We start from the raw sequence: 16,114 nt of genomic DNA on the forward strand, positions 1-16,114 counted from the left end.
CCAACATGGTTATTACCTGTATGAGTCCAGGGCTACCAACATGGTTATTACCTGTATGAGTCCAGGGCTACCAACATGGTTATTACCTGTATGAGTCCAGGGCTACCAACATGGTTATTACCTGTATGAGTCCAGGGCTACCAACATGGTTATTACCTGTATGAGTCCAGGGCTACCAACATGGTTATTACCTGTATGAGTCCAGGGCTACCAACATGGTTATTACCTGTATGAGTCCAGGGCTACCAACATGGTTATTACCTGTATGAGTCCAGGGCTACCAACATGGTTATTACCTGTATGAGTCCAGGGCTACCAACATGGTTATTACCTGTATGAGTCCAGGGCTACCAACATGGTTATTACCTGTATGAGTCCAGGGCTACCAACATGGTTATTACCTGTATGAGTCCAGGGCTACCAACATGGTTATTACCTGTATGAGTCCAGGGCTACCAACATGGTTATTACCTGTATGAGTCCAGGGCTACCAACATGGTTATTACCTGTATGAGTCCAGGGCTACCAACATGGTTATTACCTGTATGAGTCCAGGGCTACCAACATGGTTATTACCTGTATGAGTCCAGGGCTACCAACATGGTTATTACCTGTATGAGTCCAGGGCTACCAACATGGTTATTACCTGTATGAGTCCAGGGCTACCAACATGGTTATTACCTGTATGAGTCCAGGGCTACCAACATGGTTATTACCTGTATGAGTCCAGGGCTACCAACATGGTTATTACCTGTATGAGTCCAGGGCTACCAACATGGTTATTACCTGTATGAGTCCAGGGCTACCAACATGGTTATTACCTGTATGAGTCCAGGGCTACCAACATGGTTATTACCTGTATGAGTCCAGGGCTACCAACATGGTTATTACCTGTATGAGTCCAGGGCTACCAACATGGTTATTACCTGTATGAGTCCAGGGCTACCAACATGGTTATTACCTGTATGAGTCCAGGGCTACCAACATGGTTATTACCTGTATGAGTCCAGGGCTACCAACATGGTTATTACCTGTATGAGTCCAGGGCTACCAACATGGTTATTACCTGTATGAGTCCAGGGCTACCAACATGGTTATTACCTGTATGAGTCCAGGGCTACCAACATGGTTATTACCTGTATGAGTCCAGGGCTACCAACATGGTTATTACCTGTATGAGTCCAGGGCTACCAACATGGTTATTACCTGTATGAGTCCAGGGCTACCAACATGGTTATTACCTGTATGAGTCCAGGGCTACCAACATGGTTATTACCTGTATGAGTCCAGGGCTACCAACATGGTTATTACCTGTATGAGTCCAGGGCTACCAACATGGTTATTACCTGTATGAGTCCAGGGCTACCAACATGGTTATTACCTGTATGAGTCCAGGGCTACCAACATGGTTATTACCTGTATGAGTCCAGGGCTACCAACATGGTTATTACCTGTATGAGTCCAGGGCTACCAACATGGTTATTACCTGTATGAGTCCAGGGCTACCAACATGGTTATTACCTGTATGAGTCCAGGGCTACCAACATGGTTATTACCTGTATGAGTCCAGGGCTACCAACATGGTTATTACCTGTATGAGTCCAGGGCTACCAACATGGTTATTACCTGTATGAGTCCAGGGCTACCAACATGGTTATTACCTGTATGAGTCCAGGGCTACCAACATGGTTATTACCTGTATGAGTCCAGGGCTACCAACATGGTTATTACCTGTATGAGTCCAGGGCTACCAACATGGTTATTACCTGTATGAGTCCAGGGCTACCAACATGGTTATTACCTGTATGAGTCCAGGGCTACCAACATGGTTATTACCTGTATGAGTCCAGGGCTACCAACATGGTTATTACCTGTATGAGTCCAGGGCTACCAACATGGTTATTACCTGTATGAGTCCAGGGCTACCAACATGGTTATTACCTGTATGAGTCCAGGGCTACCAACATGGTTATTACCTGTATGAGTCCAGGGCTACCAACATGGTTATTACCTGTATGAGTCCAGGGCTACCAACATGGTTATTACCTGTATGAGTCCAGGGCTACCAACATGGGTTATTACCTGTATGAGTCCAGGGCTACCAACATGGTTATTACCTGTATGAGTCCAGGGCTACCAACATGGTTATATTACCTGTATGAGTCCAGGGCTACCAACATGGTTATTCCCTGTATGAGTCCAGGGCTACCAACATGGTTATTACCTGTATGAGTCCAGGGCTACCAACATGGTTATTACCTGTATGAGTCCAGGCTACCACATGGTTATTACCTGTATGAGTCCAGGGCTACCAACATGGTTATTACCTGTATGAGTCCAGGGCTACCAACATGGTTATTACCTGTATGAGTCCAGGGCTACCAACATGGTTATTACCTGTATGAGTCCAGGGCTACCAACATGGTTATTACCTGTATGAGTCCAGGGCTACCAACATGGTTATTACCTGTATGAGTCCAGGGCTACCAACATGGTTATTACCTGTATGAGTCCAGGGCTACCAACATGGTTATTACCTGTATGAGTCCAGGGCTACCAACATGGTTATTACCTGTATGAGTCCAGGGCTACCAACATGGTTATTACCTGTATGAGTCCAGGGCTACCAACATGGTTATTACCTGTATGAGTCCAGGGCTACCAACATGGTTATTACCTGTATGAGTCCAGGGCTACCAACATGGTTATTACCTGTATGAGTCCAGGGCTACCAACATGGTTATTACCTGTATGAGTCCAGGGCTACCAACATGGTTATTACCTGTATGAGTCCAGGGCTACCAACATGGTTATTACCTGTATGAGTCCAGGGCTACCAACATGGTTATTACCTGTATGAGTCCAGGGCTACCAACATGGTTATTCCTGTATGAGTCCAGGGCTACCAACATGGTTATTACCTGTATGAGTCCAGGGCTACCAACATGGTTATTACCTGTATGAGTCCAGGGCTACCAACAAACATGGTTATTACCTGTATGAGTCCAGGGCTACCAACATGGTTATTACCTGTATGAGTCCAGGGCTACCAACATGGTTATTACCTGTATGAGTCCAGGGCTACCAACATGGTTATTACCTGTATGAGTCCAGGGCTACCAACATGGTTATTACCTGTATGAGTCCAGGGCTACCAACATGGTTATTACCTGTATGAGTCCAGGGCTACCAACATGGTTATTACCTGTATGAGTCCAGGGCTACCAACATGGTTATTACCTGTATGAGTCCAGGGCTACCAACATGGTTATTCCCTGTATGAGTCCAGGGCTACCAACATGGTTATTACCTGTATGAGTCCAGGGCTACCAACATGGTTATTACCTGTATGAGTCCAGGGCTACCAACATGGTTATTACCTGTATGAGTCCAGGGCTACCAACATGGTTATTACCTGTATGAGTCCAGGGCTACCAACATGGTTATTACCTGTATGAGTCCAGGGCTACCAACATGGTTATTACCTGTATGAGTCCAGGGCTACCAACATGGTTATTACCTGTATGAGTCCAGGGCTACCAACATGGTTATTACCTGTATGAGTCCAGGGCTACCAACATGGTTATTACCTGTATGAGTCCAGGGCTACCAACATGGTTATTACCTGTATGAGTCCAGGGCTACCAACATGGTTATTACCTGTATGAGTCCAGGGCTACCAACATGGTTATTACCTGTATGAGTCCAGGGCTACCAACATGGTTATTACCTGTATGAGTCCAGGGCTACCAACATGGTTATTACCTGTATGAGTCCAGGGCTACCAACATGGTTATTACCTGTATGAGTCCAGGGCTACCAACATGGTTATTACCTGTATGAGTCCAGGGCTACCAACATGGTTATTACCTGTATGAGTCCAGGCTACCAACAGGTTATTACCTGTATGAGTCAGGGCTACCACATGGTTATTCCCTGTATGAGTCCAGGGCTACCAACATGGTTATTACCTGTATGAATCCAGGGCTACCAACATGGTTATTACCTGTATGAGTCCAGGGCTACCAACATGGTTATTACCTGTATGAGTCCAGGGCTACCAACATGGTTATTACCTGTATGAGTCCAGGGCTACCAACATGGTTATTCCCTGTATGAGTCCAGGGCTACCAACATGGTTATTACCTGTATGAGTCCAGGGCTACCAACATGGTTATTACCTGTATGAGTCCAGGGCTACCAACATGGTTATTACCTGTATGAGTCCAGGGCTACCAACATGGTTATTACCTGTATGAGTCCAGGGCTACCAACATGGTTATTCCCTGTATGAGTCCAGGGCTACCAACATGGTTATTCCCTGTATGAATCCAGGGCTACCAACATGGTTATTACCTGTATGAGTCCAGGGCTACCAACATGGTTATTACCTGTATGAGTCCAGGGCTACCAACATGGTTATTACCTGTATGAGTCCAGGGCTACCAACATGGTTATTACCTGTATGAGTCCAGGGCTACCAACATGGTTATTACCTGTATGAGTCCAGGGCTACCAACATGGTTATTACCTGTATGAGTCCAGGGCTACCAACATGGTTATTACCTGTATGAGTCCAGGGCTACCAACATGGTTATTACCTGTATGAGTCCAGGGCTACCAACATGGTTATTACCTGTATGAGTCCAGGGCTACCAACATGGTTATTACCTGTATGAGTCCAGGGCTACCAACATGGTTATTACCTGTATGAGTCCAGGGCTACCAACATGGTTATTACCTGTATGAGTCCAAGGCTACCAACATGGTTATTACCTGTATGAGTCCAGGGCTACATGAGACTCTTTCTCAGGCTCTGCCAATCCTATGTTAACCAGACCTCTGGATGTGGGGCAATACTTCAGGATGGCAAACGGCACTGAGAAATGGTTCTGGATCTGGAACACAAAAACACATTGAAAAACTGTGAGTTAAGGATGACAAAATCATTTTTTAACTCGATGGAAAAAAGATTTTACTGTAATTGAAAAGTGCTGAATAAATCAAATGTGTTTTAATAGCAGCTGCTTTCATGTTGCAAGTCCACAGACTTGTTTCTCTCTACTGAAAGCTGTTGAGCATCTATAACCTACAGGAGGACAGCTCCATAGAGAGTGAGTGATGGAGGACAGCTCCATAGAGAGTGAGTGATGGAGGACAGCTCCATAGAGAGTGAGTGATGGAGGACAGCTCCATAGAGAGTGAGTGATGGAGGACAGTTCCATAGAGAGTGAGTGATGGAGGACAGCTCCATAGAGAGTGAGTGATGGAGGACAGCTCCATAGAGAGTGAGTGATGGAGGACAGCTCCAGAGAGAGTGAGTGATGGAGGACAGCTCCATAGAGAGTGAGTGATGGAGGACAGTTCCATAGAGAGTGAGTGATGGAGGACAGTTCCATAGAGAGTGAGTGATGGAGGAGAGTTCCATAGAGAGTGAGTGATGGAGGAGAGTTCCATAGAGAGTGAGTGATGGAGGAGAGTTCCATAGAGAGTGAGTGATGGAGGACAGTTCCATAGAGAGTGAGTGATGGAGGAGAGTTCCATAGAGAGTGAGTGATGGAGGACAGCTCCATAGAGAGTGAGTGATGGAGGACAGCTCCATAGAGAGTGAGTGATGGAAGACAGTTCCATAGAGAGTGAGTGATGGAGGACAGCTCCATAGAGAGTGAGTGATGGAAGACAGTTCCATAGAGAGTGAGTGATGGAGGACAGCTCCATAGAGAGTGAGTGATGGAGGACAGCTCCAGAGAGAGTGAGTGATGAGGACAGCTCCATAGAGAGTGAGTGATGGAGGACAGTTCCATAGAGAGTGAGTGATGGAGGAGAGCTCCATAGAGAGTGAGTGATGGAGGACAGCTCCATAGAGAGTGAGTGATGGAGGACAGCTCCATAGAGAGTGAGTGATGGAGGACAGTTCCATAGAGAGTGAGTGATGGAGGACAGCTCCATAGAGAGTGAGTGATGGAGGACAGCTCCATAGAGAGTGAGTGATGGAAGACAGTTCCATAGAGAGTGAGTGATGGAGGACAGCTCCATAGAGAGTGAGTGATGGAGGACAGCTCCAGAGAGAGTGAGTGATGAGGACAGCTCCATAGAGAGTGAGTGATGGAGGACAGTTCCATAGAGAGTGAGTGATGGAGGAGAGCTCCATAGAGAGTGAGTGATGGAGGACAGCTCCATAGAGAGTGAGTGATGGAGGACAGTTCCATAGAGAGTGAGTGATGGAGGACAGCTCCATAGAGAGTGAGTGATGGAGGACAGCTCCATAGAGAGTGAGTGATGGAGGACAGCTCCAGAGAGAGTGAGTGATGGAGGACAGCTCCATAGAGAGTGAGTGATGGAGGACAGTTCCATAGAGAGTGAGTGATGGAGGACAGTTCCATAGAGAGTGAGTGATGGAGGAGAGTTCCATAGAGAGTGAGTGATGGAGGAGAGTTCCATAGAGAGTGAGTGATGGAGGAGAGTTCCATAGAGAGTGAGTGATGGAGGACAGTTCCATAGAGAGTGAGTGATGGAGGAGAGTTCCATAGAGAGTGAGTGATGGAGGACAGCTCCATAGAGAGTGAGTGATGGAGGACAGCTCCATAGAGAGTGAGTGATGGAGGACAGTTCCATAGAGAGTGAGTGATGGAGGAGAGCTCCATAGAGAGTGAGTGATGGAGGACAGCTCCAGAGAGAGTGAGTGATGGAGGACAGTTCCATAGAGAGTGAGTGATGGAGGAGAGCTCCATAGAGAGTGAGTGATGGAGGACAGCTCCATAGAGAGTGAGTGATGGAGGACAGCTCCAGAGAGAGTGAGTGATGGAGGACAGCTCCATAGAGAGTGAGTGATGGAGGACAGCTCCATAGAGAGTGAGTGATGGAGGACAGTTCCATAGAGAGTGAGTGATTGAGGACAGTTCCATAGAGAGTGAGTGATGGAGGAGAGCTCCATAGAGAGTGAGTGATGGAGGACAGCTCCATAGAGAGTGAGTGATGGAGGACAGCTCCATAGAGAGTGAGTGATGGAGGACAGCTCCATAGAGAGTGAGTGATGGATGACAGTTCCATAGAGAGTGAGTGATGGATGACAGCTCCATAGAGAGTGAGTGATGGAGGACAGCTCCATAGAGAGTGAGTGATGGAGGACAGCTCCATAGAGAGTGAGTGATGGAGGACAGTTACATACAGAGTGAGTGATGGAGGACAGTTCCATAGAGAGTGAGTGATGGAGGACAGTTCCATAGAGAGTGAGTGATGGAGGACAGCTCCATAGAGGGTGAGTGATGGAGGACAGTTCCATAGAGAGTGAGTGATTTGCTGACCTGTAGGGGAGAGCGGACGGTGATGACCTTGTTTCCTTCTGAGGCGTCTACCTGCAGCAACACCGACACGTCCTCCTGCAGCATGGGATCTCTCACGTTATACAGCCTCCGGCCAGGCTTGTCCACCGCCATGTTGGAGATCCCACTGTAACCTGTAGGAACTGTGGTGGAGACAGACCAGTGGACATCTTCAGCTGCTGCCTGTATCCATTATCTATGGCAGTGGAATGGCATTTTAAAAAAATCCCCATGCCAAGCTATTCAGTTCAAATCCCATTCAAAACCACTGGAAAAGGAAGTATCCCTACCCAGTGTACGGGCACTAGAAACAGAGACAAACTCTCTTGGAATGTAAAAGAAGCCTAACCAGGAGTGACCACATCAAGCAACATGTACAGCACCCCCCCCTATATACAGTAGTCTACTGACCGATGCTGAGGTTGAAGAGGCAGCTCTCCTGGCGCTGCAAGGCAGACAGTTTGCCCCGTGTCGAGGTCCCGAACACGGAGTGCTCCAGGTCCACGCTCTGCCCTACCCCCACCTCGTGGAGCTTGCCCTGCCCAGGGGAGGCCACCACCCGCAGGTTGGCACTGTGCTGCACGGTGAGGGGGACGCCCAGCGCGTTACGGATGGTGAAGGGGGCCTTCTCCTTCAGACTGTGGTCAAAGGTAGAGGCTGTGCCCTCAGAGAATGCCTGAGCAGAAATGACCAGAACGGAACGGTAGTGTGCTGTGAATAAACGTGCTGTAATTTTCTCCAGTTTTTTCATTTTTGTAAACAAACTTCTAAACAATAGGTTGGTTTGTGGGATCTAGATGAATCCAGTCCTGGACTAAAAACATGCCCAATGATATCGATGTTTAGTCTAGGAATAACCTTAATTAGAGGTGGAGAAATGGGTCAAACTTTCATAGGAATAATGAATGGGCTACTGTTAACCTGATCAAATCCAATCTGTCCAAACTGACAGAAATAATGTGTCTAATGTTTACTTTTCCTCAGCCGTGTTCCTGTATTCTATGTACATGCAGTGTGTGTGTGTGTGTGTTGTGTGTGCGTGTGCGTGTGTGTGTGTGTGTGCGTGTTGTTGTGTGTGTGTGTGCGTGTTGTTGTGTGTGTGTGTGCGTGTTGTTGTGTGTGTGAGTGTGTGTGCGCATGTTGTTGTGTGTGTGTGTGTGTCTGTATGTGTGCATGTTTTTGTGTGTGTGTGTGTGTGTGTGAGTGTGTGTGAGTGTGTGTGAGTGTGTGTGCGTGTTGTTGTGTGTGTGTGTATGTGCGCGTGTTGTGAGTGTGTGTGAGTGTGTGTGTGTGTGTTGTTGTGTGTGTGTGTATGTGCGCGTGTTGTGTGTGTGTGTGTGTGTGTGTGTGTGTGTTGTTGTGTGTGTGTGTGTGTGAGTATGTGTGAGTGTGTGTGTGTGTGAATGTGTGTGTGTGTGTGTGTGTGTGTGTGTGTGTGTGTGTGTTGTTGTGTGTGTGTGTGTGTGTGTGTGTGTGTGTGTGTGCGCGTGTTATTGTGTGTGTGTGTGTGTGTGTGCGTGTTGTTGTGTGTGTGTGTGTGTGTGTGTGTGTGTGTGCGCGTGTTATTGTGTGTGTGTGTGTGCGTGTTGTTGTGTGTGTGTGTGTGTGTGTGTATGTGCACGTGTTGTTGTGTGTGTGTTGTTGTTGTGTGTGTGTGTTGTTGTGTGTGTGTGTTGTTGTGTGTGTGTGTGTGTGTGTATGTGCGCGTGTTGTTGTGTGTGTGTGTGTGTGTGTGTGCGTGTGTGTGTGTGTGTGTGTTGTGTGTGTGTCTACCTTGGCTAGGTTGTTGAATACAGTGAGGCAGCACTTGGAGATGGTAATATTCATGGTGTCTTTGGAACAGATGTTGATGGCGGTGCGCGGCTCAGGGAGCACCACGAAGTCATCCCCAGGGACAGGGCTCTTATCCTGCACAGGGTTGTTCTTCATCTACAGGGGGAAGGACGACAACATGGTGAATGCAAACACTGAATACTGAATTGATAAGAGATGCCAATCTATAGGTCTATCGACCCATCCACCCCTCCATCATTGCATTGTTACTGCGAGGTTATTGCATTAAATACAAACGTCATTGTGTTTCTGAGTCTTGCTAATCTACAGTGTAATCATGTTTATATTGCTTGAGGTTTCACTATGAGGTTGGTCAGGGTTACTCAGCGTACCTCTAGGTTGAGGTTTCACTATGAGGTTGGTTAGGGTTACTCAGCGTACCTCTAGCTTGAGGTTCCACTGTGAGGTTGGTTAGGGCTATTCAGCGTACCTCTAGCTTGAGGTTCCACTATGAGGTTGGTCAGGGTTATTCAGCGTACCTCTAGCTTGAGGTTCCACTATGAGGTTGGTCAGGGTTATTCAGCGTACCTCTAGCTTGAGGTTCCACTATGAGGTTGGTTAGGGTTATTCAGCGTACCTCTAGCTTGAGGTTCCACTATGAGGTTGGTTAGGGTTATTCAGCGTACCTCTAGCTTGAGGTTCCACTATGAGGTTGGTTAGGGTTATTCAGCGTACCTCTAGCTTGAGGTTCCACTATGAGGTTGGTTAGGGTTATTCAGCGTACCCCTAGCTTGAGGTTTCACTATGAGGTTGGTTAGGGTTATTCAGCGTACCTCTAGCTTGAGGTTCCACTATGAGGTTGGTCAGGGTTATTCAGCGTACCTCTAGCTTGAGGTTCCACTATGAGGTTGGTTAGGGTTACTCAGCGTACCTCTAGCTTGAGGTTCCACTATGAGGTTGGTCAGGGTTACTCAGCGTACCTCTAGCTTGAGGTTCCACTATGAGGTTGGTCAGGGTTATTCAGCGTACCTCTAGCTTGAGGTTCCACTATGAGGTTGGTTAGGGTTATTCAGCGTACCTCTAGCTTGAGGTTTCACTATGAGGTTGGTCAGGGTTATTCAGCGTACCTCTAGCTTGAGGTTCCACTATGAGGTTAGTCAGGGTTATTCAGCGTACCTCTAGCTTGAGGTTCCACTATGAGGTTGGTTAGGGTTATTCAGCGTACCTCTAGCTTGAGGTTCCACTATGAGGTTGGTCAGGATTATTCAGCGTACCTCTAGCTTGAGGTTTCACTATGAGGTTGGTCAGGGTTATTCAGCGTACCTCTAGCTTGAGGTTTCACTATGAGGTTGGTCAGGGTTATTCAGCGTACCTCTAGCTTGAGGTTCCACTATGAGGTTGGTTAGGGCTATTCAGCGTACCTCTAGCTTGAGGTTTCACTATGAGGTTGGTTAGGGCTATTCAGCGTACCTCTAGCTTGAGGTTTCACTATGAGGTTGGTTAGGGCTATTCAGCGTACCTCTAGCTTGAGGTTTCACTATGAGGTTGGTTAGGGCTATTCAGCGTACCTCTAGCTTGAGGTTCCACCTGCGTTTGCCGTCCTCCACCCTCTCTATCAGCGGTTCCCAGACAGCATGGGTCTCATTGAAGTAGTTCACCTGTCAACAGTCAACATATTCACACAGTGTCCAAATCAGGATCGATCCCATGTATATCAATGTAAGTGCACAAATTGAATTGATTATGAAATTCAAAAGAACGTGGGCAGTCGAAAAGGTTTGAAATGCACCCACGAATGCCAAACGTAACAAGTATCCCCACATAAGTACGTAATGCACAAGACTAAAGAAAAGCTATGTTTGCCTGCCCAACGACTTCCTAAAAAACACATGAGAAGGTCACGTCATGGCACATGAAATGCCCCTGTATGTACAGAAATCAGGATGTGCATCAGGCTAATACTTGAGAGTACTGAAAAGCTCCAGGCCTCACCTCCAGGGTCATGTCAGCGCAGAGGTAGAGGAGGGAGGACCAGTTGTTGGCCGTCCCAGACAGGGAGCTCTCAGCCAGCAGCAGGGGGACCGTCCTGTGGCCCAGGCCAGACTCCATGGTCACCTGAATTACCTTCACATCCACCTTGAAACTCTCCCCAACGTTACGGCCGTCCTGGTCACTGAAACTCTCCGTCACCTAGAGGGAAATTCACGTCAAGGTTTAACGCCATTTGTAGGCAGAGAATACAAAAACAAACTATAGTGGAGGTAAACTGAGCGCCCAAATGTTCCTGGCAGGGGACAGAAGGTTCTAGAATAGGGACAGAAGGTTCTAGTATAGGGACAGAAGGTTCTTGTATAGGGACAGAAGGTTCTAGTATAGGGACAGAAGGTTATTGTATAGGGACTGAAGGTTCTAGAATAGGGACTGAAGGTTCTAGTATAGGGACTGAAGGTTCTAGTATAGGGACAGAAGGTTATTGTATAGGGACAGAAGGTTCTAGAATAGGGACTGAAGGTTCTTGTATAGGGACAGAAGGTTATTGTATAGGGACTGAAGGTTCTAGAATAGGGACTGAAGGTTCTTGTATAGGGACATAAGGTTATTGTATAGGGACTGAAGGTTCTAGAATAGGGACTGAAGGTTCTAGTATAGGGACTGAAGGTTCTAGTATAGGGACAGAAGGTTATTGTATAGGGACAGAAGGTTCTAGAATAGGGACTGAAGGTTCTTGTATAGGGACAGAAGGTTAATGTATAGGGACTGAAGGTTCTAGAATAGGGACTGAAGGTTCTTGTATAGGGACAGAAGGTTATTGTATAGGGACTGAAGGTTCTAGAATAGGGACTGAAGGTTCTTGTATAGGGACAGAAGGTTCTTGTATAGGGACAGAATACAAACATTGCAATTCCACTGGTACTTGAACTCAATAGAAAATATTTAAGATCTTGAGGTATTCAATTTCAATTCCAGTCAATTCAGAAAGTAAACCAAATTCTCATAGAAAAATTAATTGAAGAGAATTAGAATTTCAGTGTACTTCCTGAATTGACTGGAATTGAAAAGAAATTGACCCCAACCGTGGTTTCTGTACCTCGCTGGCCGTGTCCACTCCCAGGAACCAGTAGTTGCAGGCGTAGATGTTCATGGTGGACCACAGGCTGCTGGCCTCTATCTTCTCCTCCTCTCCTGCCTCGTCTATAGGTTTAGCTGTCATGGCTGCTGTGATGGTCTTCACTGTGTTCAGGATGACAGGGGAGATCTGACAGAGGGGAGGAAGGACGTGGGAGGAATTCATTTGTTACTTTATTGATCCTTTATTAATACAGGGTCAGTCAGCGGATTCTTATTTGTGATGATAATGGATGATCTCAATGATAATCAATTGAACATCTCAATTGCAATGACGATCTCGATCGATGGCTATGTTGATAAGGAGCTTCTCAGTACGTCAGGCGGTTCAATAATTCAAACCTTTTCTCTCTCCGAGCACTCAGAGCTAGACGTCTTCATGGATCCACCTGTACCCGAATACCCAAGGCCCGATCCGGAACCCGAGCGGGTCCGGATCCAGAATTCTAAAATAATGTCACAGGTCTAATCTGATATGATTGTCATGGGTATGTGTAATTTTAACTGACAGATCCGAATTAGACCTATGCAGTAGAGAGAGAGAGAGCGAGAGAGAAATTGGGATGAAACCTACTTTGACAATGACTTCTTCCACAGTCACACAGCCGGTAAGAGGTTGGTTGGGGTGGGTTTTGGTTTCCAGGACGACAGAACACGGCCGTAGCACCTGAAGACCAATGAGAAAGAAGCATTAGGGAGTTGATCCAATTCAATATCCTTTCACGGAAAATGTATTAACACAAAATTGCAAATAGCTTTGAATCATGCTTTATCCCAGCTGATGGGGTCCCGTGTAGCTCAGTTGGTAGAGCGTGGCGCTTGCAACGCCAGGGTTGTGGGTTCGTTTATAATATAATATAATATAATATGCCATTTAGCAGACGCTTTTATCCAAAGCGACTTACAGTCATGCGTGCATAAATTTTTACGTATGGGTGGTCCCGGGGATCGAACCCACTACCCTGGCGTTACAAGCGCCATGCTCTACCAATTGAGCTACAGAGGACCACACTGGGGGCCAGTATGAAAATGTATGCACTCACTAACTGTAAGTCACTCTGGATAAGAGCGTCTGCTAAATGACTAGAAATGTAAATGTCTTACGGTAGTGACATTAGATGCTGTGTAGAGGGTCTAAAAAAAATAGATATTAAAAGCTATTTTATGCTCACCGTGGTGACCGCCTGGGTCTCCTTGGTCCTGATGAAGGGACAGGCCAGAACTTTGAGCTCTCTGAGGTTGGCCGTCATGCTTTGTCCCCCAGGGGCCCCGGGCCCTCCCCCGGGGGCCCCGGGCCCTCCCCCAGGCTCTAGCATCAGAATGAAGTCACACTGGAATGAGGCCACCAGGGCCGGAGCGTCGGCTCTCATCAGGTTAGCCACAAACACCACCTCTGGATCTACTATGACTAAACGCAGCTTGGTCCTGGGACTGGAGCCTGGGGGGAGAGGTGGAGAGGTGGAGAGAGGTGGAGGGGGGGAGAGGTGGAGGGGGGGAGAGGTGGAGGGGGGAGGGGGGGGGGGGAGAGGTGGAGGGCGAAGAAACACAAGGGAAGTCAAGAAAACAGCCATTACCCCACCACCGCACATAGACTCATATTTGGTATAGAGGCCAGAGAGAGACGGAGAGGATACAACTATTCTGTCAGGTATGAACCTGTCAGGTATTTTTGAACGAATTGCAAAAATCTCTGAAGCTGGAGACTCTTATCTCCCTCAATAACTTTAAACATCAGTTGTCAGAGCACCTTACCGATCACTGCACCTGTACACAGCCCATCTGAAATTAGCCCACCCAACTACCTCATCCCTATATTGTTATTTAATTTGCTCTTTTGCACCCCAGTATCTCTATTTGCACATAATCTCTTGCACATCTAGCATTCCAGTGTTAATACTATTGTAATTATTCTGCACTATAGCCTATTTATTGCCTTACCTCCATAACTTGCTACATTTGCACACACTGTATATATATTTTCTGTTGTATTTCTGACTTTATGTTTTTTTTTTTACCCCATATGTAACTCTGTGTTGTTTTTGTTGCACTACTTTGCTTTGTCTTGGCCAGGTCGCAGTTGTAAATGAGAACCTGTTCTCAACTGGCTTACCTGGTTAAATAAAGGTGAAATAAAATAAAAAATAAAAATGAAACTGAAGGAAGAATATAGGAAGGTAAAGAAAACACCGTACAATACATTACCATCACTCCACACCAAAAGACAACACTGTAGCCATCACAATACATTACCATCACTCCACACCAAAAGACAACACTGTAGCCATCACAATACATTACCATCACCCCACACCAAAAGACAACACTGTAGCCATCACAATACATTACCATCACTCCGCACCAAAAGACAACACTGGAGCCATCACAATACATTACCATCACTCCACACCAAAAGACAACACTGTAGCCATCACAATACATTACCATCACTCCACACCAAAAGACAACACCGTAGCCATCACAATACATTACCATCACTCCACACCAAAAGACAACACTGTAGCCATCACAATACTTTACGATCACTCCACACCAAAAGACAACACTGTAGCCATCACAATACATTACCATCACTCCACACCAAAAGACAACACTGTAGCCATCACAATACATTACCATCACTCCACACCAAAAGACAACACCGGAGCCATCACAATACATTACCATCACTCCACACCAAAAAGAATTCCTACGAACATAGTTGAATGGCTGTATAGTTTTCTGTTTCTAATTTCCCCGACCCCCTCTCCCCTTACCTGTTCTGGGGTCAGTGTTGGTTCTATCCCGAAGCTCAGCCAGCTGTTTGAGGGGTAGCTGGGAGGTCTTGGCCAGGTCCGGCATGGTGTTAGTGGGCACGGCCTGGGCAGGGCTCTGGGGCAGGGCCTGGATGAAGAAGTCTGCCACCGCCATCAGGAACTCCACGCTGGCACACAGATAAAGCTTCTGGAACACCGCCACCACCTGGCGCTCACTGGCACTCTGAGCGTACGTCACGTCTATCATGGCTTCCTCACTCTCCTCGCCACGCTTACCCAGCATCCTGAGGGTTTTGGGCAAAAACATGAGGTTACATGTCAATCAATTCAACAATCGACACATTGAGACCGACCCCACTGTACTGTATTGTATAACCTCCGTACTGCGTAGAACACAACCCAGTGGTACATTCCAGAAGTTTAACCTTTTGGTAGCCTCCACCCCAGCCGTGTGATGTCTGGCAGGCAGCGTGAGACTAACCGTGAGGTGACTCTCTGTATGCCTGTCCTCATGTCGTCCAGGGTGCAGGCTGTGAGGATGGCTGAGGCCTCCATGGCCCCGTTATTAAACATTTTCCCTGAAGCCTTTATCAGGTGCAGGGTAAACTCCCCCAGACACAGCCCCTCCTGGTGTTGAGACACTGCTGCTGCCTTGGAAATGGGGAAACAAGACATGACATCTGTCAATAAAACCAACCTTGTAGTCTCTTTGAAACGTCAGCAGACCACTGGGGGAACTACAGAGAGTCATTACAAGGTCATTACCACAGAGTCATTTTGGACAGTAATGACTGGTGTTGGTAGATGTTCAAACTCGTCACCCTAATCATGGCTTTATCTACATTTACATTTAAGTCATTTAGCAGACGCTCTTATCCAGAGCGACTTACAGTTAAGTGAGTGCATACATGATTTTTTTTATTTTTCATACAATTTTTAATACCCCGGTGGGAATCGAAACCACAACCCTGGCGTTGCAAACGCCATGCTCTACCAACTGAGCTACATCCCTGCCGGCCATTCCCTCCCCTACCCTAGACGACGCTGGGCCAATTGTGCGCCGCCCCCATGGGTCTCCCGGTCACGGGCCGGCTACGACAGAGCCTGGATTCGAACCAG

The 16,114-nt window shown here is 47.0% G+C and overlaps 1 protein-coding gene across 1 annotated transcript in view; it reads right to left on the minus strand.

Moving 5' to 3' along the window:
• Positions 1 to 4,772: 4,772 nt before the first annotated feature.
• Positions 4,773 to 16,114, minus strand: part of LOC311118814 (intermembrane lipid transfer protein VPS13C-like) — a gene marked incomplete at its 3' end in the record, with an annotated part of 129,692 nt that continues 118,350 nt past the window's right edge. Inside the window, 11 exon segments of the mRNA XM_084193597.1 lie at positions 4,773 to 4,898; positions 7,305 to 7,465; positions 7,734 to 7,998; positions 9,096 to 9,251; positions 10,664 to 10,753; positions 11,088 to 11,285; positions 12,184 to 12,351; positions 12,796 to 12,888; positions 13,394 to 13,659; positions 14,996 to 15,279; positions 15,477 to 15,646. Of these exon segments, the coding sequence (XP_084049723.1) occupies positions 4,773 to 4,898; positions 7,305 to 7,465; positions 7,734 to 7,998; positions 9,096 to 9,251; positions 10,664 to 10,753; positions 11,088 to 11,285; positions 12,184 to 12,351; positions 12,796 to 12,888; positions 13,394 to 13,659; positions 14,996 to 15,279; positions 15,477 to 15,646 (1,977 nt within the window).

Source organism: Coregonus lavaretus (genome assembly GCF_964263955.1).
Source record: "Coregonus lavaretus genome assembly, contig: HAP1_SCAFFOLD_685, whole genome shotgun sequence".
Classification (NCBI taxonomy): domain Eukaryota; kingdom Metazoa; phylum Chordata; class Actinopteri; order Salmoniformes; family Salmonidae; genus Coregonus; species Coregonus lavaretus.